Genomic DNA, 26,224 nt, shown 5'->3' on the forward strand with positions numbered 1-26,224 from the left:
GCCTCTCCTGTATCCGTGCCATTAGCTGAGCGAGATTCAGCATGAGCACACATTGCTGTCAACGCCCCCCCCCCCCCCCAAAGTCAAAGGAAAAGCAGTGAATTCGTACCCGCTATTCCTGATTTCATTCATCTTGCTGTTTTATGTGTACGGCTCCCGCGAGATTAAGCGGTAGGTTTTGCACTTTTACATTTCCGGTTATATCTCAGAAACTAATCGATCTACGATGAAGCCATTTTACACGATCATGACCGGCTTGTGAACCAACAAGTCGATCGCATCTTCAACACTTAAAAGCTTAAGACGACGAAGATATAGCCTGAAGTACACAAAAATTTTCTAGGTGCAAAACCTACCGCTAAAACCCGCGAGACCTGTACCTTTCTGTCAACTCGCCCCCAAACCCCTGAAAAGCAAAGTCAATCCGTCCCTGTTATTGGTGTATTTAATTCATCTTGCCATCTTATACATCCTCATTCCGTTTTCGATAACTCCCCCGAGGGAACGGGTGAAGGACTCAGCGGCGCCAGTCAGCACCTCGCGTCACAACCACGCACTCCAAACATCATCAACCCCATTGGCAGATATCTTGAGCGTCACTCGTCAGCAGCACAGGCGGTCGCGTGTGGTCACTAGCCATCCGCGGTACTGCGAGAGTAGCAGGGTAATGTCACGGGTATGTCCCACAGCCAGCGAACCCTGGAGTCAACGACACCCAACTGCAAGTATAGGCTGCACTGAAAATATCGTCGGTCACGTATCGTACCCTTTCGGACATGGACACACTCACACTCAACGTTAGAAGATAACGTTTTTGCACAATCGAGAATCTTTCTGTGAAACTCTGCGTCATTTGAACAATAAATCACTTGGCGATAGGCGGGTGGCGGACACAGGTTGGCTCCTCGTGTCCGAATGGTGTCTGTCTCGCGTCAATTACCAGTCACTCGAGTCACTGTCCTCACTGCGCACAGCTCTGCGGGCGCGGACCACCGCACTGCGCACCGCCGGCCGCCGCGCGCCAACATCCTCCTCACTGTCACTGTCACTGGGCGCCACCGCCGACCGGCGGCCAGCCGCGCTGCTCCCCTCGGAGGCCGAGTCCGAGAGGCGGCGGCAGCGGACGGGCCGCGCGCCCACCACACTCGACGAGCTGCTCTGGGCGGCGTCGCTGGAGGAGGTGACGGCGGGCACAATCCGGTGGAACTGACGGGACCGATCCGTCACCCCGGAGGAGGTGGAGGGCTGCGGCGAGCCGGGCGAGGGCAGGCAGTCCGACGAGTCGCTATCCACCAGTCGACGGCGCTTCTGGCTCCGCGCGTCGTCCCGCGAGCGACGCCTGTGACGACGACCGTCAGAGTCGCGCTTCTCATCCCCCTTGTCAGATTTTCTGCTGGAAGAACGGTGCTTGTCACTGGATTTAGATTTGTGCGATTTGTCACGATGTTTGGACTTGTGGCTTTTGTCGCTGGATTTCGACTTGTGGCTTGACTTGTCGCTGGATCTCGATTTGTGACTTTTATCACTGGATTTTGATTTGTGACTTTTGTCGCTGGATTTCGACTTGTGGCTTCTGTCACTTGTTTTCGAACTTTTGCTACTTTTATCACTGGATTTGGATTTATGGCTCTTGTCACTCGATTTATCTCCCGACTTCGAACAGTTTTCGCCAATCGCTCCAGCAGATGCCGATGTGCTCTTTCCGCTAGAGATGGAAAGTAGGCTGGATCTGTCGGTCGTTTCTCCAACAACGTCAATGCTAGTTCTGTCACTGGAAACGGTTACTCTGTCACTAATCCTCGAGCTTAGAGCGCTATTTACCGAACTTCTCTCACTATCCGTCGGCCTCCAGCTTGCATCGCTGGGTGTCGCCAAACTTGCGGCTGTCGGCATAGAGATAGAGCTACTCTTGCCGCCAGACGAGCTAGCAGTCGTCTTACTCGACTTGGACCTCGAGCTGCCTCGACTCGACTGTGACGCCCCGCGCTGTTCCGCTCCCTTGGCGCGTCGCTCCGCTCTGTCTGCCTCTCGGTTCGGTCTCTTCTCTCTCCGTTTGTGTGCAGTATGCACATCTCCATTCTTCCCAGTCACCTCCCTCCGCCGGCGTTTGTTACTGTCACCGTCGGAGCGAGTTCGTTTCTCAGCCGTTCCTCGGCTCTTCTGCCGCTGCCCGTCGGTCGTCGCCGCCGTCCGGCGCGCTTGGCGGTCGGTGCGACGCCGTTCCGGCTCTGTCGCCTCGGTAGTTGCTGGCGGGGCAGACGCTGGCGGGGCCGCCTCCTCGTCCGATGAGAGCGTCACGATGACCGGTGCCCGCTGGCTGCGCGGAGGAAGCACCTCTACCACTTCCACCGCCGAGTCTGAGCCCCCAGCGTCACCGGCTCCCACATCAGAGTCCATATCCGAGTCAGAGTCACTCTCGGCAGCGCGCGCCTTCGCCAGGAACGCTCTGACTCGGCCGAGTGCGGCCGAAACGCCCCGGTCGGCCCGCCCAGCGCTGCCACTCGGCCCCGGCTCCGGCGACGACAGCCGCTCCGTCCGAATCGGCGTCGACGGCTGCGTCGGTGGCGTCAGCACGCGAATGTCACTGTCGCTGCCGGAGTCGCTGTCGCCGCTACTGGCCATCACCTGCATGGGAGGCGAGTCAGGCCGGCCCTGGCGGTACTGCACGTTCAGATCGTAGCCGACCATATCGTAGGGAGAGCGCGCGAAGCAGTAGAACTCGTGCACAAAGTGCTCCGTCCACGGGCTCATGTAGGGCTCCAGGTGAGCTCGGAACTCGGGGCTGAGGATGTGGAGGCGGGTGATAAGCTGCATCACGTGCTCCATGACGTGCGCCAGCAGGGCGGGGCTGTCCAGCACGGCGTTCAGCTCTCGGTTCAGCCACGGCACCAAGCGGTGCGTGCAGGCCGGGTTGTTCCTGAAGCGGACCGAAGAACAGTGTTAATGTGAGAAACGAAAGCGCATACATCCTCTTAACTTGTGAGGCTCCCAATGGGAGCACAACTCAGCAGCACTGAACTAGAGTGGATGACATGATAAGGCAGCCGTACAAGGAGGAAACTATACAGGCATAATATTAGAAGTAGTGTACTGATCTAATCCCATCTATCCTTCAGGAAATTGCATAGTTCAGCATTGTGAAGAGTGAAGACAAAGGCTAATACATCAAAAACAATAATGACAACGACCAACAGTTCAGAAGCCAGTCACCGTTTTCAGTTCCAACCCAAACCTTACATAGGTAATGAAACCCTCGTCTCCCCGCGCGGCGTCTCACCTGTAGAAGTCGGGCCCCGTCTCGCGGTAGCGGCCGGTCAGCTCGTCGGCCGTCGGCCGGGCCCACATGTCCGAGCCGTAGATGTGTCGGCGCGACTCGGAGGTCAGCCGGGGCCGGGTGGGCGGCCGTGGCCGCGCCGGCGCCGCCGGCAGGTGGTAGTCGTGTCCCTCGGGCACCGGCCACAGCATGGGCAGCACGCGCGACCGGTGACGGTACATCTGACGGCGCATCTGCAGCCAGCGCGAGCGCAGCTCGGGGCCGTCCCTGCCGGGGGCGGCGCGGTTCAGGCAGCGGGTCTGGTGGAGACTGGGGTCAGCCGGAGACAGGGGCCAGGTCACGGGCCAGAAAGGTTGAAAGGCCAGTAAAGTAGGTAGGTATGGGTCAGAAGGAGGCATCAGCAGGGGAACCGGCCTACCTAACAACAGCTGTCAGCAGGCAAGATACTATCCTTCCTTGCAAAACAACTTCACATTCAACCCAACCACCCCACTGTGTAACAACACATTCAAACGACCTACCCTACAATTCAACATGTTACAAAACAACACAAACGAGCAGTCAGTCAGCGACAGCAGGTGTCTGTGAGACGGCGTTCCAAAGGCGTCTCCCCGTGCTGCCGGGGACGCCACCCCGCGTCACGTCTCTGCCGACGACCCGCGGTCGGTGTGACCACGCGCCGTCGGACGTTAATGTAGCTCTGAGCGCAGCCTGGCCGGGTGAGGCTCACACGCCGGCAGGGCGATGTAGAGCGGGGTTCATACGGAAAACGTACGGCGAGACACAGCTGAGGACAGGATGTATGGAGAATCTATACTGTACAACGCTCTCACACAGATGACGGGGACATTAACCCGCGCCCCACTGGGGTCTGTGTATAACACGCCCTACTGGGGGGGGGGGGGGGCTATTCATAGCCCCCCCTCCTAACTCCGAAACTACTGGGCCGATCGTCAAAATTCAAACGGTGTCTGATAGCCCCGGAAAAACTGTCGAGCGAAACCTAATTTCATTGACCTCGAGGTCACCGATGACGTCACAGGTCAGGTCAAAGTAAAAATTATTAGCACTTTGGCTTGTTCACATTTTGGGCTCTGGCCGCCGTCTTACAAGTCAGATCAGGCTCATTTTTGGTTTCCACACTCGTGAACAGATGCTCTAGATACCTTGAGGGTACCAAACTTGTACTTTGATTTTCAGGTCAGGGTCAGGTCATCACAGGTCACGAAAATATTATATCATGCGTCGGTCACGTGACACATGTTTTATGGTCCATTTAGGCCATAGATTTCGAATTTGATGTCGTCTGTGTCATTCAAGGTCATTTTGAGTCGAAATTAGCTTAGGTCAGGTCACCTTAGGTCAAAAAAGGTCAAATTTTGAAGTTGAAATTGTTCAACAAAAAAGGTGTCTATTGGATGCAGTTTGAGCTCAGGAACACGATGGTGCCATTTATATTGGTGTACGATGCCAAATACGTACTGAAAAATTGATTTGAAAAATTAATAATTGTGAATTTTTTGCAATAATGCGTATAACTTGGCCATTTTTGAAGATATTTAGCTAAAACTTGCTAGAGTTAGTCATAATCATGCGTTCTGTCACATATATTCCGGTTTTTTCGAAAAGTCAAAAACTTTTTGAAAAAAATATAAAAATATAAATTTTGAATATTATTATATAAAATTTTCGAAATTTTCAAAATTTTGAAAATCCGAGATAGCAGTTTGATAGCGCGGTCAATTTTGAGTTCTTTCATGCAAAGAAATTGGATCTAGCTTAAAAACTGAGCTCTTGGGAGCGATTGCCGTGGTTCAATGTTTTGCGTCGAAATCGGACGAACATGACGTCACTCTGACGTCATTTTCGGCCGACCTATGGTAGCTACGAAGTTCAAATTTTGACACAAGGTGTCAAATTGATGCAGCCGAAGGTACTGAAAGTTTGGCGTCGATTCGTCAAGCGGTTTGGAAGTTATTGCAGAAAAACGGGAGGGGGGGCTATAAATAGCCCCCCCCCAGTGGGGCGCGGGTTAAATGACGTTTACGTACACACGGTGGAAAAACGGCAGAGCACGTGGATTGATTGATTGATAGGGTGCACATAGCTGATGGATTTGGCACGGTGATCATTCACAGAAGCGGCACTAAAAAGTATCGGAGCACGAAAGTCGAAACAGTGACACCAGAAGTTGACTGCGAGTAACGCAACCGGGCTGGAAGATGTACGGGCTCTGCGGCTCGGGGCGTCATGCCCGCCTCATGCTTACCCCACCATTGTCCCAGTACCTACCCGGGCTGGAAGATGTACGGGTTCTGCGGCTCGGCGGCCGGCGGCGGCGGCAGACGGTACCGATCATAGTCGATCTCGGAGCGCACATTGTGGATGATGGACGTGAAGCCCTGTTTGCAGAGCGGACAAACCGCGCGCACCTGCAGAGGGAGGTCAGCAAGGTGTCAGAGCAGAGGGGGGAGGGCAGACAGGTGATAGAACAGACACACGTGAGGCAAAAACATAAAGCGACTGAAATCAACCTTAATAAGTACTTACTAAAAATAAAGCAATAAAAAACGAACTGAAGCGAGAAAAGAAAAACGTTGAAAGCCCCTAAGATAAACAAATATTCCACGTCGCATAATAAACCTTAATACCTTGAGCCAAAACCTCAAAACCTTAACCATAAACCTCAAAACCCTAATGATTCATTCCAGTATTTGATCATTTTGTTTGAGAACTTGAACCTTACAACTTACAAGTTACAAGTTACAACGACACGCACGGACACCCAGTTCAGCTTCACCTCACCTTGGACCACTCGACGATACACGTGAAGCAGAACTGGTGCATGCACCCGTCTGAGAACGCCTTGTTGTCCAGCTTGCCCAGGCAGATGGGGCAGGCCGAGTCGGGCGAGGCCCGGCCCGGCGAGCTGCTCCCCTCGCGCACGGGCGAACACTTCACGCGCGTGGGGGTCGGCTCCCGGGGTAGCTCCGGCGGCGTGGCCGGGCACTCCACGTCGGCCGGCATGGTCGGCGTCCGTCAGCGCACTTCCCGGGCGGAGAGAACCAGGCGTCCGTCAGCGCACTTCCAGGGCGGAGAGAACCAGGCGTCCGTCAGCGCACTTCCCGGGCGGAGAAAACCAGCTGTGGAGGAAAACATGTGACGTGTTATGGCTGAGGTGCTTCATCCCATGTTCATTGGTTGGTTGACATAAAGAGGTAGACAACACACTGGTACCATATTATTTTCTATAGTGGTTTTAGGTGTGGTTCTACGATGGTATAAAGCAGAGTAAAAAGTAAATTGTAAATGCCTGGTATCACTTCTCAACTCATGTGAAAAGGACAGAAACATAGCAATGCAGGTATGTGCATTGTCACCAGTCACATGTGCAACACACACAATCTTTTAGGGTAGTTTTCTACCTTTTCAACACTTTGGGGCATTACTATTGACCAGCTAGGCTGAGGCTAGGACATTAAAAAATAGCATGGCAGGTGCCATCATAAGCATTAACATGAATGTTGAAAAAAGGGGCAGCTCAGTTCATAAGGCACCAGGCAAACAGAACTGAATGCAAGAGAATAATTAGCTTATGAGCTACCAGGCCCACATGGATCAAAGGCATCAATTTGTAAGTTGTATGAAGGTGTGGTGGTAGGAGACAAGGATGAGTTGATACTTGATAGTACCTAATTGAAGAACAAAATGTACATTATTCATAACTATCCTCTTAAGATATCAGGTAAGCAAACGTGCTATTTTACTTGCCAAATTACCCAATGAAACACATGGTAAGTAATAAGTATTGTACCTAGGAAAATGATGTCATATTCTGCAAAATTCATGAACAATAGGGAAGATGCATGGACTGAGGAGTAATTAGTACCTACCTAAATCATCAATATTTCTGATGTACCAGTCAAACCTAAGCTTCAACTGTCCAACCTTCATCTATCATATTGAGGTCCATGTTAAAACATTAATTGCTATTATCAAGTAAATCAGTTGAATAAAGTAGAATGAAGGAATCAGAAAGGTCCGCAAAAAATCCAAAAAGTACCATGGTTTCTGATCATGATGATGCTCTCCATTTTATCTGTAAATGTATTATGTAATTCCTCACCAAATCCTAGGCCTCTTGTTTACATCGGAACACAAGCCAGAAAACTGTTTGTACTACAGAGTCAACTGCTTACACCTTCCTATAATTTGTGAACATTTTCAATTCTAGTTTGGAGTCTATACTTCAGAGGCAGCATGTTTTCTTCAATGAGCAAAGTTCTTCAGCTACTTGTAACTCTCTAATAGGTACATAAGGACCAGCCTGAAGGGTAGGTAGTTGTAAAGCAGGCATCACACTTTTTTTGTTACAAAGAAGAGGCAGTATACCCAGAGATGCTTTCTAATCAAACCGAACCAAACCTATATGTAGTTTGAATTTCAAATGACCTTTTCCTCGATAATTAATTGAAAATGCAATAAAAAGCAAATATTATATTGTTTGGCAAATTTTCGAACAACAGTTCATTCTCAAGCCACATGAAACAATTGACAACGAAGTTTTATAACTGCCGCCAAGCCACTTTTTTAAATTCTTACACGTGATATACAAAGTGGTCTTCTTAAAATCGGAAAGCTGAACTAAATCGATCATATCCCAAGCTGTTCTAACTCCACCTATTCCACATATACATCCACACATACATGACCATTAAAAGTAATATGCGAGCACACCCACACAAATACATACAATATGGTTCTTCTTGGTCGTGGATCGTGTCACATTAAAACAAAAAATAACAATACAAACACTTCGAAAGTCTCGTAGTAGATCGTGTCGTAAAAGGGCGGTTCGGTTTAAACAATCATACAAATGCATACAACTAATATGCCGGCACTCCCACACAAATACATACAATATGGTTCGTCTTGGTCGAAATCGTGATCGTGTCGCATTAAAAAAAAAAGAAGACAACAACAATAACAATACAAACGCTTCGAAGTCTCGTAGTAGATCGTGTCGTACAAGGCCTTATATGTAGTGTCGTAAAAGGTTCGGTTTAAACAATAATACATAATACATATGCATAGAACTTCTTATTATCATGGATAGGACGGAGTATGTGAACAAATCTCATGCTATTTTAGACGATCGGAGCAACTATGAAGCTATAGACAAGAACCCAGTACCTAAAGTCGAGGCAGAATGTAAAAGGATATTCAAGAATGTTTCTAGAGATAAGTTACCAGAGGGCACGATTAAGGAGTTGATCCCGAACCACAGCAGGACACCGGTTTTCTATGGTGTTCCGAAGGACCATAAGGAGGGGGTCCCACTCAGACCTGTTATTTCAGCTTGCGGTGGTCCTACTGAAAAGTTGTCATGTCTTTTAGAGCGCGTCCTGAAACAGCTACTACAATTTGTTCCAACACACTTGTGGGACACAGAACACTTCTTGAAAAGGTTAGATGAACACACTCAAGAGCAGGGGATCCCAAGAGGCTCCATTTTCTTTAGCATAGATGTGGTGAACCTGTACGGCAGCATTCCTATTTCGGAGGCCATCGATGCAGTCTGTGAAAAGCTGGCCACCCACTTAAAAGATGTAGACACTTTTGGGCTGTCGATAGAGGACATTAGGAAACTGCTGCAAGAAAGCCTCACAAAGAACGTTTTTTCATTCAACTATGAGTACTACCGTCAGACACTGGGGATCGCGATGGGAAACCCTTGTGCCCCTCCCATAGCCATTCTCTTCCTGGACCAGTTTGAAAGGCGTGCCCTAGAAGGAGCCACTCACAGCCCGTCGTTCCTGGTACGCTACATTGATGATTATGCTGGAGTATGGACTCACGGTGAGCAGACGCTCAAAGACTTCCTCACCTACCTCAACTCCCTACATCCATCGGTAAAGTTCACTTTAGACTACTCTGACAAAGAAAAAGGGGTGCCATTTCTAGACACGTTGGTGACGGTTGAAGAAAAGGATGAGGTCACAAAAATTGAGACAGAGCTCTACATCAAGCCCATGAACTCGGGCATTATTCTTCATTTCGATTCTGCACACCCAAAGTCGACCAAACTCAACGTGGCTAGAAATCAATTTAAACGGGCTATCAGGAATTCATCAAACAACATGAAGGAGAGGAAAAGTGTAGAAAAGATAAGGCAATTACTCTTAAAGAATGGCTACCCAAACTATGTCCTGAACAGGTTGCTCAGAGAGGCTAGGGGGAACAAGACTCAGTCGAGAACTAGAAGAGACAGGACCCAAGAACCGTGTGATGGGTTCCTTACACTTCCTTATGTAGATGAAAGACTCCTGTGCGAAGTCAAGAGGAAAGTGAGACAATCAGGCCTCAATGTAAAGTTAGCATGGAAAAATTCACAAAAACTAAAAGATAAACTGGTGAGATCAGCACTGTGTAAGCCCATATGCCCAGGAGGTCAAAGATGTCACACATGCAGCTCGGGGTTCTCTGGGGACTGCACACAGAAAAACTTAGTCTATGAGATTACATGTACTGTCTGTGAAAGCAATGGAGAGACCGTAACATACGTAGGCGAGACGAAGCGCCCGGTGCGCTTACGATTCAATGAACACCTGAGGGACGCGCTCAACAAAACACGCGACACGCCCATGGGCGATCATTTTCAGGAGTGTCACTCCACCCACGAAGGAGGCACACCTCTCAAAGTACGCATTTTGTATAAGTCGAAAGATCACCCAGATAGGAAAATCGCGGAATCTCTCCTTATCCAAAAGAAGCACCCAAAGCTCAACTCCAATATGTCTTCATGGCCCATACTATAGAATGATAGTAGTTTGTTTTCATTATCCACTGGCTGTCATTGTAAATTATGTGTGGTTTATTGTTACTGCGCTTGATTCGAAGTTCTATGCATATGTATTATGTATTATTGTTTAAACCGAACCTTTTACGACACTACATATAAGGCCTTGTACGACACGATCTACTACGAGACTTCGAAGCGTTTGTATTGTTATTGTTGTTGTCTTCTTTTTTTTTTAATGCGACACGATCACGATTTCGACCAAGACGAACCATATTGTATGTATTTGTGTGGGAGTGCCGGCATATTAGTTGTATGCATTTGTATGATTGTTTAAACCGAACCGCCCTTTTACGACACGATCTACTACGAGACTTTCGAAGTGTTTGTATTGTTATTTTTTGTTTTAATGTGACACGATCCACGACCAAGAAGAACCATATTGTATGTATTTGTGTGGGTGTGCTCGCATATTACTTTTAATGGTCATGTATGTGTGGATGTATATGTGGAATAGGTGGAGTTAGAACCAGGGCTGCGGAGTCGATGTATTTTCGGCGACTCCGACTTCGACTCCGACTCCGGCTTTCAAAAACCAGCTCCGACTCCGACTCCGACTCCGGGCAGAATTGTCGACTCCGACCGACTCCAACTCCCGACCCCGACTCCGCAGACCTAGCAGGGCTGCGGAGTCGACAGATTTTCGGTGACTCCGACTCCGACTCCGGCTCGGGTTTCTAAAATCGACTCCGACTCCGACTCCGACTCCGGTCACAACTGTCGACTCCGACCGACTCCGACTCCGACTCCGACTCCGACTCCGCAGCCCTGGTTAGAACAGCTTGGGATATGATCGATTTAGTTCAGCTTTCCGATTTTAAGAAGACCACTTTGTATATCACGTGTAAGAATTTAAAAAAGTGGCTTGGCGGCAGTTATAAAACTTCGTTGTCAATTGTTTCATGTGGCTTGAGAATGAACTGTTGTTCGAAAATTTGCCAAACAATATAATATTTGCTTTTTATTGCATTTTCAATTAATTATCGAGGAAAAGGTCATTTGAAATTCAAACTACATATATCAAGATGTTCCTCGCTAGAGCGCTTCATACTATTTCTTCGAACCAAACCTAACCTAACCATACCTACAACCTAAGGATTACCACCTAAAAGCTCAAACCTACAGCCTAACCTAAAGCACCTCTCCTTGGTTGCAAAAAATAAGTGTGATGCCGGCTTTACTACAACCACCTGAAGTCTACATCAAAAACCTCATTACAGTCTGTTCCATGCTAAGCTTGTGGCCAAAGTGCCCTGCTGAAAGCAGTGCATGATTTCTATACATACAGCTTTTACATTCAAATAAGCAAATTATTGAGCGGAGGAGCAAACTAGAGAACCTCCGAGTTCCGACTGCAAGCTTGATGTGGAACGGACTATAGTCATTAGCCAGGTCAGTTGGGGAAACTACGAGGAGCCAAACAAAAATTGGATTAGCCAATCAGCGGCTGGAGTGGGCGGGGCGATGACCATATATGGTCATAAAATCAGACAACTTCATCTTTTCAATGAATTTTAGCATTCAAATGAAAAAATAAGGCATAAGAATGTTTTTTAACCACACAAGGCCTACACTCACCCGGTGCATAATTAACTGGCGGCTCTAAATCGCAGAGTTACAACGCAAGGTCAAACCGTGATTGGCAAATATGGCGGATTGAAACAGACGCGCCAAAAAATGTAAGCAGTACCGTGGTTTAAAAATGTCATTATTTTAATTATTTTGTTTATGGTTTTTCTAATTGTAGTTAAGTTCTTATTTCATAATTAAATATTTTTGTTTATTGTAATTATATTAAATCTTTTAACAATTTTCTTTCATAAAACCAATCCATTTATTGAATGGCCAGCTGATTGTGACGCCCAGAACCTGCAGAAAAGCCGTTTTCCTATCACCATTTTCGAGTCAATTCGCCGAATTTAATCAAATCACACTAATTCCTAGTGAAAAATGGAAGCCTTTTCTCTCCAATAAGTGGACGCGATACCGCAAGTACCGGCTTGTTATACCGTTTTTCACCCTTACTAGCGGGGGCTGCATTTATGCCCATATATGGTCATCAAAAGTCCATTTATTGACCAATCCATTTTTTGACATTCGCCTCGTAGTTTCCCCAACTGAGGTAGCCAAAAAGGGCTGCCTGGAAGGGTAGCCATCTTTGTTGTAGTGGCACTTAATTTGCATTGGTCTACTGCGAGACAAGAGACAACTTGGCTCACTGCTCAAGCTCATCGGTTCAGGTTGCACTTGCACTGATTCAGACTAGACACTTTTCAGTCCCTATGGCCTATGGGCAACACTGCAAATAATCCTCTGTCATTTGCATTTGATTACCACAACCATCACAACTCACAACCTACCGAACCTACCCGTCGCAGGAGTCTCGTGCCGTTGATTTATTCACAAACAAAGCAATGCACACTCCCCCGAAGAAATACTGCCTTGGAAGGGATTACGGATTACGGGAATTACTCATTGTACTCATTCAACTCATTCAACCAAAGCCCTATACTTGCCCTATACATTCAACTTGCCCTTCGACTTGCCTTCGACACGGGAGTGTCTAAAAAGCAGACGAGATTAGCAGACGAGCCCATGCTCAGTAACTACTTGACCGATTTTGATAATTCTTTCACCATTCAATAGCAGGGAAGTTATATAGGTGCCGTTTTTCGTTTTTTGGCGATTGGTTCACTCTGACTGGACCAATCAGACCAAAATGGTCCAGAACCATACACCCCCTTATTTATTTCACGTCGTGAGGCATTCCATCATACAATGGCTATTCATAGCCTCGAGTCAAGAAGGTACAGTCGGTGCAGGTGCAATAGGTGGGTACATAAAAACACACATGCATGCATACGAGTGAGTGAACGGCGTCAGATATAATATAAAATAACGTCAGCGAGTCTGATCAGCCGTCATTCTGACTCCTCAGAAGCCACTCACGCAGCTCTTTCTTAAAAAGAGAGTGCTGCATATCACGCATCGCTGGTGGGAGTCTATTGAACGCTGTCACGTGAGAGTATAAAAACCTCCGCCTCCCAGACTCTGATAAAATCTGGGGCGTCACGAGATGGTCCGACTGTCGCGTGGATCGGCGGGTGACATCCTGTCGAGTGATGAGACCACTCGAGAGTGCCTCTGGCTCGGATGTGCGCAGGATCTTGTTTAGCAGCGTCAAGCCATGGTACAGATACAAGTTATCAGCGGTAAACCATTCCAGCTGTCGCAACACGTCGCTAATGTGGTCGAATTTCCTCCGGCCGGAGATAACACGCGCACAGAAGTTGAGGACTCGCTGAAGGCGGCCAAGCTGAGTCTTGTTCGCAGACCCATACACGGTAATACAGTAGCGTATCAGCGAGACAACGAGTCCCTCGACCAGTCGGACCATGCAGGACTGTGGCAGGCAGTGCCGGCTGTGAGCGAGGCCACACAGTGTACCGGTGCAGCGGCGTACAACGTCATCAATGTGGGCCGAGAACGTCAGGCTCTGATCAAACACGACACCCAGGTTCCGCACAGTGGGGGAGCCGGCGACAGTGGCGCCCATGAAACTGATGTTGACAGGTGGAAGCCGCTTAATGTTTTGCCTGGATCCGGTTAAGATGAGCTGAGTTTTTTCTGCGTTAACTTTCAAACCATTTTTGCTGAACCAATGACCTAGTTTAACAAGAACGTTCTCCATAGTGACTACTAAGGAGCCAATGTCGCCGGGCCCCCCAGTGACCAGAACCTGAGTGTCATCGGCGTATTGCACAATATCCGCGTCGTTGTCAGCGTAAAGAGGCAAGTCATTTGCATACACGGAGTACAACAGTGGCCCAAGCGCTGACCCCTGGTAGGTACCGATGGCATTGGGGAGCGGTCGAGAGGTGCACCGAGAGCCGACGGACATCTGCACACAGACCTGCTGGTAGTGGTCGCTTAAATAGCTCTCGAACCACCGTGTGTCAACGCCGTATAAACACAACTTGTTCAGCAGACGGTCATGCGGAATAACATCGAAACACTTTGACAGGTCGAGTAATGAGATAAGAGCAACTTTGCCATGATCCATCGCGGTAAAAACTGAGTCGGTGACGGTAAGAAGTGCGGTATCTGTACTATGGTTCGGCCTAAAACCATGCTGACTAGAAGAAAACAGGTGATGTGATGAGAAGTAGAAAAAAAGCTGTTCGTACACAACACGTTCGGTGATCTTGGCGATAGTCGGTAAAATAGAAATCGGTCGGTAGTTTGAAATGTCGGTAGATTTAGTCGATTTCTGAATCGGATGTACGAGCGTCAGTTTCCAAGCGCGAGGAACATGATGTGACACGAGGCTCGAGTTGACAATGTGCGTTAAAATATGGCACAGCGACGGCAGACACTGTTTTATAAAATGCACGCAAAGTCCGTCAGCACCGCACACCTTACTGCTCCGCATTCTCCCCACCACTCGGCGCAGGTCGTCCGGGCATATCGGGGTGACCTGGAAAGCCCCAGTGGAGACGCGCGGCAGGCGGGTCGGCAGCTCCGGGCCGGCCGCTGTCACCTGTCGAGCGGTCCTCGGGCCCACCTCCACAAAGAACCGGTTTAGTTCGTCGGCGTCGGCGGCGGGGGTGGATCTGTCGCTCCGCTTCGGAGCCACTATGGGCTGCACGCTGCGCCACAAACCGCTCGGCCCGGCCCGGTCCACGCGCCGCTCCAGCTCCTCGCGCGTGTCGCGCCGTATCGCCGACCGGACCTGGCGGTTCAGCTGCTTGTAGGTGTCGATGTGACCGTCTCGGAGTGCAGCCCGCCGCTGTGCCATGAGCTCCTTGGTGGCATCAGTGACTGGCGGGGCGACCGGGTTCCGCACCCTGACACGTCTCTCCGGGAGCAGTATGTCCAGAATGGGTCGTGTCACTGCGAGTAGGTAGTCCCACTGCTCCTCCGGGCTGTCACTCGCATACACTGGAGTCCAGTCCACCTCCGTCAGCTGGCGATTGGCCTCGTCCGCGTCAAACCTGGACCAGCACCTGGTGGCAATGGTGCAGGGCTGTGGCCTCTGGTCCGACACGGACAGCAACACTCGCGACCAGTTATGGGGACTGTAATCACAGTGGACAACACCGGCCCGGTCGACCCCTTAAAAGCAGACGAGCCCATGCTCCGAAACTACTGGACCGATTTCGATGAAACCTTCACCATTAGACGCGCCGTGGTCTGAAACGGTGCCGTTTTTGATAATTTTTTGATTGGTTCACCCTAAGTGGTCCAAATCGGTCCAAAACCGCTAAAATCTGTTGCAGACGAGCCCATGCTCCGAAACTACTAGACCGATTTCGATGAAACCTTCACCATTAGACGTGCCGTGGTCTGAAACGGTGCCGTTTTTGATAATTTTTTGATTGGTTCACCCTAAGTGGTCCAAATCGGTCCAAAACCGCTAAAATCTGTTGCAGACGAGCCCATGCTCCGAAACTACTGGACCGATTTCGATGAAACCTTCACCATTAGACGCGCCGTGGTCTGAAATGGTGCCGTTTTTGATAATTTTTTGAGTGGTCCACCCTAAGTGGTCCAAATCGGTCCAAAACCCCTAAAATATGTTGCAGACGAGCCCATGCTCCGAAACTACTGGACCGATTTCGATGAAACCTTTACCATTAGACGCGCCGTGGTCTGAAACGGTGCCGTTTTTGATAATTTTTTGATTGGTCCACCCTAAGTGGTCCAAATTGGTCCAAAACCCCTAAAATCTGTTGCAGACGAGCCCATGCTCCGAAACTACTCGACCGATTTCGATGAAACCTTCACCATTAGACGTGCCGTTGTCTGAAACGGTGCCGTTTTTGATAATTTTTTGATTGGTCCACTCTAAGTGGTCCAAATCGGTCCAAAACCGCTAAAATCTGTTGCAGACGAGCCCATCCTCCGAAACTACTGGACCGATTTCGATGAAACCTTCACCATTAGACGCGCCGTGGTCTGAAACGGTGCCGTTTTTGATAATTTTTTGATTGGTCCACCCTAAGTGGTCCAAATCGGTCCAAAACCCCTAAAATCTGTTGCAGACGAGCCCATGCTCCGAAACTACTGGACCGATTTCGATGAAACCTTCCCCATTAGACGCGCCGTGGTCTGAAACGGCGCCGTTTATGATATTTTTTTGATTGGTTCACCCTAAGTGGTCCAAATCGGTCCAAAACCGCTAAAATCTGTTGCAGACGAGCCCATGCTCCGAAACTACTGGACCGATTTCGATGAAACCTTCACCATTAGACGTGCCATGGTCTGAAACGGTGCCGTTTTTGATAATTTTTTGATTGGTCCACTCTAAGTGGTCCAAATCGGTCCAAAACCCCTAAAATCTGTTGCAGACGAGCCCATGCTCCGAAACTACTGGACCGATTTCGATGAAACCTTTACCATTAGACGCGCCGTGGTCTGAAACGGTGCCGTTTTTGATAATTTTTTGATTGGTCCACCCTAAGTGGTCCAAATTGGTCCAAAACCCCTAAAATCTGTTGCAGACGAGCCCATGCTCCGAAACTACTCGACCGATTTCGATGAAACCTTCACCATTAGACGTGCCGTTGTCTGAAACGGTGCCGTTTTTGATAATTTTTTGATTGGTCCACTCTAAGTGGTCCAAATCGGTCCAAAACCCCTAAAATCTGTTGCAGACGAGCCCATGCTCCGAAACTACTGGACCGATTTCGATGAAACCTTCACCATTAGACGCGCCGTGGTCTGAAACGGTGCCATTTTTGATAATTTTTTGATTGGTCCACCCTAAGTGGTCCAAATCGGTCCAAAAACCCTAAAATCTGTTGCAGACGAGCCCATGCTCCGAAACTACTGGACTGATTTCGATGAAACCTTCACCATTAGACGCGCCGTGGTCTGAAACGGCGTAGTTTATGATATTTTTTTGATTGGTTCACCCTAAGTGGTCCAAATCGGTCCAAAACCGCTAAAATCTGTTGCAGACGAGCCCATGCTCCGAAACTACTGGACCGATTTCGATGAAACCTTCACCATTAGACGTGCCGTGGTCTGAAACGGTGCCGTTTTTGATAATTTTTTGATTGGTCCACTCTAAGTGGTCCAAATCGGTCCAAAACCCCTAAAATCTGTTGCAGACGAGCCCATGCTCCGAAACTACTGGACCGATTTCGATGAAACCTTCACCATTAGACGCGCCGTGGTCTGAAACGGTGCTGTTTTTGATAATTTTTTGATTGGTCCACCCTAAGTGGTCCAAATCGGTCCAAAATGCCTAAAACCCGTTTGTACTTTGCGAGAGTCCGGATAGATTTCTGCAGCACAGAGGTGCCCCAAACCCATTGTCATGCATTTTGCTTTCCAAACTAGAGCAAAATGCATGCTAATTGGGCCTGGGGCACCTCCGCGCTGCGGAAACCAGCTCATCGGTTGACTACATGAAAACGTATTTTTGGGCTGTACTTGAACCGATTTGGACCACTTAGGGTGGACCAATCAAAAAATTATCCAAAAGCGGCACCGTTACAGACCACAGCGCGTCGAATGGTGTAGGTTTCATCGAAATTGGTCCAGTAGTTTCGGAGCATGGGCTCGTCTGCAACAGATTTTAGGGGTTTTGGACCGATTTGGACCACTTAGGGTGGACCAATCAAAAAATTATCAAAAACGGCACCGTTTCAGACCACGGCGCGTCTAATGGTGAAGGTTTCATCGAAATCAGTCCAGTAGTTTCGGAGCATGGGCTCGTCTGCAACAGATTTTAGGGGTTTTGGACCGATTTGGACCACTTAGGGTGGACCATTCAAAAAATTATCAAAAACGGCACCGTTTCAGACCACGGCGCGTCTAATGGTGTAGGTTTCATCGAAATTGGTCCAGTAGTTTCGGAGCATGGGCTCGTCTGCAACAGATTTTAGGGGTTTTGGACCGATTTGGACCACTTAGGGTGGACCAATCAAAAAATTATCAAAAACGGCACCGTTTCAGACCACGGCGCGTCTAATGGTGAAGGTTTCATCGAAATCGGTCCAGTAGTTTCGGAGCATGGGCTCGTCTGCAACAGATTTTAGCGGTTTTGGACCGATTTGGACCACTTAGAGTGGACCAATCAAAAAATTATCAAAAACGGCACCGTTTCAGACCACGGCACGTCTAATGGTGAAGGTTTCATCGAAATCGGTCGAGTAGTTTCGGAGCATGGGCTCGTCTGCAACAGATTTTAGGGGTTTTGGACCGATTTGGACCAATTAGGGTGGACCAATCAAAAAATTATCAAAAACGGCACCGTTTCAGACCACGGCGCGTCTAATGGTAAAGGTTTCATCGAAATCGGTCCAGTAGTTTCGGAGCATGGGCTCGTCTGCAACAGATTTTAGGGGTTTTTGGACCGATTTGGACCACTTAGGGTGGACCAATCAAAAAATTATCAAAATCGGCACCGTTTCAGACCACGGCGCGTCTAATGGTGAAGGTTTCATCGAAATCGGTCCAGTAGTTTCGGAGCATGGGCTCGTCTGCAACAGATTTTAGCGGTTTTGGACCGATTTGGACCACTTAGGGTGAACCAATCAAAAAATTATCAAAAACGGCACCATTTCAGACCACGGCGCGTCTAATGGTGAAGGTTTCATCGAAATCGGTCCAGTAGTTTCGGAGCATGGGCTCGTCTGCTTTTAAGGGGGTGTATGGTTCTGGACCATTTTGGTCCGATTGGTCCAGTCAGAGTGAACCAATCGCCAAAAAACGAAAAACGGCACCTATATAACTTCCCTGCTATTGAATGGTGAAAGAATTATCAAAATCGGTCAAGTAGTTACTGAGCATGGGCTCGTCTGCTAATCTCGTCTGCTTTTTAGACACTCCCCTTCGACACTCACCAAGGAGTTGCATAACTGAGAACACATCACAAATCTGACTAATATGACGTCATTTTTAATTAAAAAACTGCATTGTGTTGATTTTTGCATTTAAACAATAATTTGAATGCATAAATTACACCTCACTTTATTCTTAAAAAGAATGTATCACCCCAATAATTTACCTTTTAAAAATAGGATATAAAAGCGTCAAAACTATGTACATATGCAATCCTGGGTTTCCTTTCATTTTCAAATGACGAGTTCATTTTTCATTCTTGCTTCTTCATTCCCATCCCTTCATTCCTCATTCATTCATGGTATTGAAAACAAACGATTTGTTTTGATGAACCCTGATCGATCACTTGATTGCCATTTGCCTTTGCAATGAATTGCAAACTTGTTCTAGACGTAATTTCATTGAACGGGCGCAGAAATGCGATAAGGGTTGTCCTTGTCACGTCCGTGTCATGTGGTGGCTCGCGCCTGGATCGACAGCAGACCCCAAAATTACTGACAGGTGCCTACCGCTATCTCAATAAGAAACTTATATAGATTTACTCCCTGTCTTGTCTTTCGATGCGAAGCTTTTCGAAAGGCTTTTTGACCCCAGGGTCTCAGATAAGCAGTTTGCATGAAACACAGCGCCCTCGGCTTTAAAGCGTTACTATTTCAAACCATAGGTTACGGGTTCTGCCGCTAGGTGTCCACTAAGGCTGGCGCTGAGGCTGCCGGTTCGGCGGTGGCCGTGGAGCGTGAGAAAGTCGAAGTGGCGGCCGGCGCCGCCGCGAGGTCTGCGCCAGCAGTCTGAAGCAGCGCTGGAGGGGTGGGCAACGCCAGCGGCGGCTCGCTGACAGTGCCGGCGACAGACGGACGGACGGACGGGAGAGCCGAGTGGTACGGAGGACTGAGAGTCTGAGAGTGAGGACGGTGACGGCGCTCTGGTGACCCAGGTCAGGTCACGGTCGCCACACAGGCGGACTTTGGATTTTACGATCGGTGTTCGAGCATCCTACGTCAAAGTGAGACTGCGACTGAACTTCTCTGAACTTGTGGACGTTACTCCTGTCCGGGAAAGCAACATTTCAGTTGAGCAGTCGCGGGATTGGTATGCCCGGTACCCCGGCGCCATGAAGAGAATCAAGATGCTTCTGTTTGTGTTTGTGCTTATTTTGGGCAGCACCAGCGGCGAATCGTCCCGGGAGGAGAATGGTGAGTACCGATCGATGCACGATGTCGTTGGTCTGTCCGGCTGCTGGCTGTCGGGAGGAATTGGTTATCGAGGTGGGCTCCTTTCGGCTCGCTGCAGTATGAAACGGGTGTCGAATCGGCGAAGAGTCGTCCCCGAAACCATCCAAAGAGTGCGGCAAAGAACAGACCAGCGGCGCGGTTTCTTGCCGGATGTACACGGAGAAAAATAATTACTCCCCCCGGGAATCACGATCCCCTATTTGGGAATCAACTGACACCCATGGTGTAATCCGATTCTGAAAAACAGTGTCCATACACCCTTTTTTAGTGTAAATTGATCTCGGTCAGAATCACATACCCAAGGGTCATTTGACTCCCAAAATTTTGACTCCCATTTTAGGTGTCGTGTCAAAAGATCCTGCACGGTGTCAGTGTAAAATGACACATCTGAGCGTTTTTTGATGCTATCATGAGGAGTTTTTATATCCTATAGGTGTCATTTCACACAGTTGAGCGTTTTCGCAATCTGTGACTCCCTTATTAGGTGTAATTTGATCCTCAGTGGTGTCATAATATTCCGTTCAAATGACTTATTGAGTGTTATTTGACCCTCGGTAGTGTCATAATATTCCGGTGTCATTTGAGCCCCATTGGGTTCAAATGACACCGGAATATTATGGCACCACTGAGGGTCAAATTACACCTAATAAGCGAGTCACGGATTACGAAAACGCTCAACTGAGTGAAATGACACCCATAGGGTTCAAAAACTCCACATGATAGTATCAAAAAACACTAAATTATTACAGAACTTGTTTTGACGTCACTGGTGCAGGTAGGAACCAACACTGCAGAGTCAAGAGATTTTCGGTGAATCAGACTCCGAATCCAGCTCCGGCTTCCAATATCGACTCCGACTCCGACTACGGCCAGAACTGTCGTTTCCAACCGACTCCGACTACGGCCAGAACTGTCGACTCCAACGGACTCCGACTCTGACTCCGTAACCCTGGTGTAGGTTCAGTGATTTGAGTCAATGCCCCGAGTGACGTCATGTGTGCTAGCCATATAGCTGATCCGCCACGAAGATGAAATAGGCCAATCAGCAGGCTGCATTGCCTAGTGACGTCATTTGTGCTAGTCGGTCCACCACAAAGACGAAATAGTGCGACCTTGAGGAAAACCGTTAGAAAGCCGTTGGACTTCAGTTGCGCGCGCGGTGTGCCACGTGGTGTGTGCGGTGTGAGTGAGGACAGGAATTATTTGAATTTACGTGCTTGTAATGTCGCCAAACGTTGTTTGAAGTGTAGTTTTGTTTCAAGTGATAGTGCATTAACGATAAAGTTCAGTTTTTATTTGTAACTTGCTCTGTACGTATTCAAATAAGGAGGCGCCCTGCACTCGGTGAAATTATGAAGTGAGGACGGTAAGATTGCAACGCACTATGGAAACGGAGGCTAGTTTGGACCATGCAGAACCATGCAGGGAAGTCTGAGCATACCGATAATCGCCGCTCGATGGAACAGAGCAATTCCTCACTGTCACGGTGAATGGACCCATGTGCTTTACGGTAAGCTTCCATTAGATTTCGCCATATATATGCATATTTTTGTACTTTATTGTTACATACAAAATTACGAATGCCATGCATGTTATATGCTATATCTGCGTCACGTGGTTGCAACTGCAATTATGACTGGTGGATAGTGTATTTTAATCTCATAAGGTGTATGATTCCGGGAATCATTTGACAACATCTGGTATAAAATGCACTTCCCACCAGAGTCAAAATACCACGGCGGGTATCTGATTCCGGGAGTAATCGGATTCCTGGAAACTGCTCGTTTTTGGTACGCTTCAAAAAACACCCCTCGTAGGTGTCGCCCCACCGGTGCTAAATGACCCTTGAGATGGTTTTTCTACACCGGTTGAGAACCTGTTGCTGTTAGCGTCACACATATAGTTAATATAGGCTAAAGCAATATTACGGTACCACAAAACATCGTGTACTTCTCAAACTGGTCATCCACGGCACCATCATGAAAAATTAAATACGTTAGTGAGCGACTGCGCTATGTAGATTGCTCATAACTGCAATTGTAATCTCAGCTTTTCTCAGTTGTACATGCAAGTTGTATGCAGTTATGAACAAAATGCATTAGCAGTCGTTAACACTGGACACTGACATCTTTAATTTTACGTGATTGTGTTGTGGATGACCAGTTTGGGAGGTGCTCAGTGGTTTGTGCCTTCTGGTATACCGATATTATTGATTTAGCCGATGTATGACGCTATAGCTAGCCGATGTATACATCGGCTAAATCAATATTTCATGTTATAACATGAAACATCCTCAACCGGTGTAGAAAAACCATCTCAAGGGTCATTTAACACCGTTGAGGTGACACCTACGAGGGGTGTTTTTTGAAGCGTACCAAAAACGCGCAGTTTCCAGGAGTCCGATTACACCGGGAATCAGACACCCCCGAGGTATTCTGACTCTGGTGGGGAGTGTATTTTATACCACATGTCGTCAAATGATTCCCGGAGTCATACACCGTATGGGATCAAAATACACCCCCAAAATCCGATTACTCCCTGAAGTGACACCTAAAAGGGGTGTTTTTTGAAGCGTACCAAAAACGCGCAGTTTTCTGGAGTCCGATTACACCCGGAATCAGACACTTTCTAGAGTATTATGACTCTGGTTTGGGGTGTATTTTTATCTTATAAGGCGTACGATTCCGGGAATCATTTGACGCCATATGGTATAAAAATACACCCTCAACCAGTGTCATAATACTCTAGAAAGTGTCTGATTCCGGGTGTAATCGGACTCCACAAAACTGCGCGTTTTTGGTACGCTTCAAAAAACACTCCTTTTAGGTGTCATTATTTTTTTCAGTGTAGGGACAATACCGCTGGCGCTGCATTTGCACGGGCTGTTTTTGCAAGTCACCGGCGGAGACCCTGAGCCCCGCATTGTCCACAATGCTCATGAATATTATGATGAGCGAACTGAATTGATGCTGACCGGTACCTATACATTGTCAAGCAATATGGTCCATGTTTCTTTATAACACTAGTCGCACTTGTCTCTCTTTTACAATTATGCACTTACTACTTCGGTTTATGCACAATTGTCAGGGAACAGGAATTTGTTTTTCAATAGAAAAACGGAAAACACAATTCTAACGAATAGTGTTTTAACCCGCGCCTAGCTGGGGTCTGCCGACCAACGCGCCCTGCTGGGGGGGGGGGGCAATTTGGTCCCCCCCCCTAAGATCTCGAGAACAACGCAACATAGCGACAAGCGGCAAACGGTGTTGGATAGCCCCATCAGGGAACTACCTTGTGACCCAATTTCGTTGACCTAGGTCAAACCGATGACGTCACAGGTCAGGTCAAATGTCGAATTTTCACCTTTTACAGGCATTTCAAGAAATGCGTTGTAAAATCGAGTAAAATGCATTTCATTGAAAATCATCGATGGGGAAATGCTCGTCAAACACATATTTTGCTATTTGAGGCCACTGATACCAGGTCAGGTCACAGAGCTCAGGTCACTGAGGGTCACAATATGAAAATATCATGTGATGCATATGTTTTATGGTCCATTTTATATGCTTAATACGATTATGTGGGTTAGGCAGCCTTTGGGGTCAGTTTAGATTATGTTCCGGTGAAGGTCAGGTCAAGGTCAGGTCTAATTAGGTCAAATTTCAAAGTTGATATTTTGCATGAAATAGGTACCTATCGATTCGATGCAGCTCGTCACGGGGAGTTCAATAGTGGTTTTTATTTTGCGCTACGTGGTCTAGAATTGCTAAAAATTGAGTTAAAAATATGACCTCATCAATTTTGAACAGTTTTTTCGCTATAAGTTGGCCAAAAAAGGAGGTATCGATCTAAAATTTGGTATGTATATAGAAGAGCGCAGGGGATGTCTTATATATTTCGTTTTTTTTCGAAATTAGTAAAAATTTTGGGATTTTTGAGTTTTTCTAAAAAATCAATTTTTGATTTTTGGGGGTCAAAATCCAAAAATTTTGAAAATCCGAGATAGCAGTTTTGTAGCGCTGTCTTTTGTCTACATGACCATATAAAGAACTTTGAAATTGCTTGTGTGAGCGTTTCAAGATTTCATGGTTTTTGCTCATTTTTGCTCGAACATGACCTCAGTTTGACCTCAATAACTCCTGACCTAAGGTGACCTAAGGCGCCGCCGTTTTCTTGCTATTTAGGAAAAACCACAGGGGGGGGGGCAAATTGCCCCCCCCCCCCCAGCGGGGCGAGGGTTAAGCATTGACAACAAACCTTCGGTTATTCCATGTGTCATACGTATGTGTGAGGAAATTTGGTGCAAATCAGATAGGTAGGGCGTTTCAACATGAAACGTTTATAAGTGCAGCAAACGGCTGCATACGAGTATTGCTTCCATGGCCCGGAGGTCACTCGAAGAAACAAGCTTAACTATTTATCATGTAGTGAATTACACATCATAGTTAGGCGAGCGGGCCGGAAATGCCAGCCTATGAGCCGATTGCTCGTCAGTAAAACAATACGGGATATATGGTCTAACGAATGTATATTAGCCGTTTTCATGACGGGCTATCTGGCGAATGCACCTAATATGACCAAATCTGCACCGAATCTCTTTTACAGTAAATATCTTCACATCATTTATTTATTTCAGTGTTTTTATAGAAAATAACGTCTGATAATTTTAAAGATGAGGCATATGATCATCTGTCCAACCTAAACTGGCAAAACACACTGAACCTAATTTGACCAAACCTGCACCAAATTTGCAGCTAATCTGCACCAAATGTGTGCCAGATGGCCGTCGTGAAAACGGCTATTTTATAGTCTGTCCCCGTTTAATGATTGGGAAATTTGGTTTTCGATAAAGCTGGCATTGTTTTAGGTCTTTGTTTCGATCATTATCGCTGTTTACCTGCTGTTGAATATTAAAATGGACAGTGGACGATGGCTATCGTCAACGCTCAATGAATGAGCCGGTTGAATGGACAGGACTGCCGTCACTTATTACCTACTCATACTGGCGTGAATAGAGGTCCGCCGCCTGCCGGAAACGGCCGTACGGCCGGGGAATTATCAGACGGCATTGTCTGTCGCGGTCACCGGGGTCCAGAAAACCGGATTGGGAGTGGTTTCCAGTGCAGCTCTGGTGTTTTTAGTTTTTAGTATCGATGCAGCCATTACTGATTGTCTTTGCATTAATTGAAGTTTGTCTTTCCCATTTTGGACCATTTTTGATAACAGTTTAATAAATGGCACCACTGTTATTTGCATTATTATATGCATTATTTATTTGCTGTCTCAGTGGCACCAACAGTCCAACAATATTGGGAACTGAGATTATTTTAAATCAGCTACACCTCAATTCCTATACCTAAGAGGCAAAGACGTCACAACTTGCGCACTGTTCTAGAAGCTCGTTAAGTCAAGAACAGCTGTCATCAACTGAAATTGAGCAGTCCCTCTATCAGACGTGTGAGTGAGTTGTATTCATAGTAAGTTTTTTTTTTTAAGGACACTTCCGCACCATATTTTGTGCCGTAAAGGAGAAAAGACGGCACATTGAGAAAATCGTTATTGGGCTTCTTTTATCGGTCGTTACCTACCGTAGGTATGCATAATTGCCTTGGTTAAACGTTCAGCAAAACCCATTCAAATATGTCTAAAAATGATAATAAAGGTCTTGTTCTTTGTTGAAATAGATATACTTATGCGTAATGAATTGTTAACGCGGTACTAATGAATTGCCATTCGAGAACAAAACGTACTTTATAATGGACGGGTCTCGATGGTCCGTGGGATTGAGATAGGTGGGTCAGTTAGGTGCTCAGATAGGTCTTGCATGGGCACGCCGCTCTTTGTTAGCGGGCTTGGTCCGGGGCCAGAAATAAGTACGGGAAGTGAAATAAGTGGTTATAATTTACTCCTTCCGAAACTGCAAAGACGACTGCTTAATGCGTAGTATGACATGAGACTGTGAACTTGAAAGCGGAGAAACGCCCTGGGTCGGGTCCATTGGCTACC

General features: G+C 47.4%; 2 protein-coding genes across 5 annotated transcripts in view; one reads left to right on the forward strand and one right to left on the reverse strand.

The window, feature by feature from the left end:
- Nucleotides 1–427: 427 nt before the first annotated feature.
- On the reverse strand, nt 428–12,677 carry LOC122382074 (E3 ubiquitin-protein ligase Topors-like). 4 transcript variants are annotated; one of them, XM_043366983.1, is made up of 5 exons: nt 12,503–12,677; nt 6,080–6,417; nt 5,567–5,706; nt 3,278–3,541; nt 428–2,917 (listed from the first exon to the last, which is right to left on the reverse strand). In XM_043366983.1, exons 2-5 carry the CDS (start codon nt 6,299–6,301, stop codon nt 937–939), a joined length of 2,607 nt encoding a protein of 868 aa, XP_043222918.1. In that variant the 5' UTR covers nt 6,302–6,417; nt 12,503–12,677; the 3' UTR covers nt 428–936. The 4 variants fall into 4 exon arrangements, with proteins under 4 accessions (XP_043222918.1, XP_043222914.1, XP_043222916.1 ...); XM_043366979.1 differs by having other exon boundaries at nt 3,278–3,583; nt 12,503–12,628; XM_043366981.1 differs by lacking the exon at nt 12,503–12,677 and adding an exon at nt 7,401–7,847.
- Nucleotides 12,678–19,776: 7,099 nt separating this feature from the next.
- Nucleotides 19,777–26,224, forward strand: part of LOC122382075 (epidermal growth factor receptor-like) — a 79,131-nt gene continuing 72,683 nt past the window's right edge. Inside the window, exon 1 of the mRNA XM_043366985.1 lies at nt 19,777–20,179. Coding sequence (XP_043222920.1) covers nt 20,098–20,179 — 82 coding nt within the window. The 5' untranslated portion in view covers nt 19,777–20,097. The remainder of the gene's footprint in view (nt 20,180–26,224) is intronic.

Source organism: Amphibalanus amphitrite, unplaced genomic scaffold, assembly GCF_019059575.1.
Source record: "Amphibalanus amphitrite isolate SeventyFive unplaced genomic scaffold, NRLGWU_Aamphi_draft 000133F_arrow, whole genome shotgun sequence".
NCBI classification, from domain to species: Eukaryota; Metazoa; Arthropoda; class Thecostraca; order Balanomorpha; family Balanidae; genus Amphibalanus; species Amphibalanus amphitrite.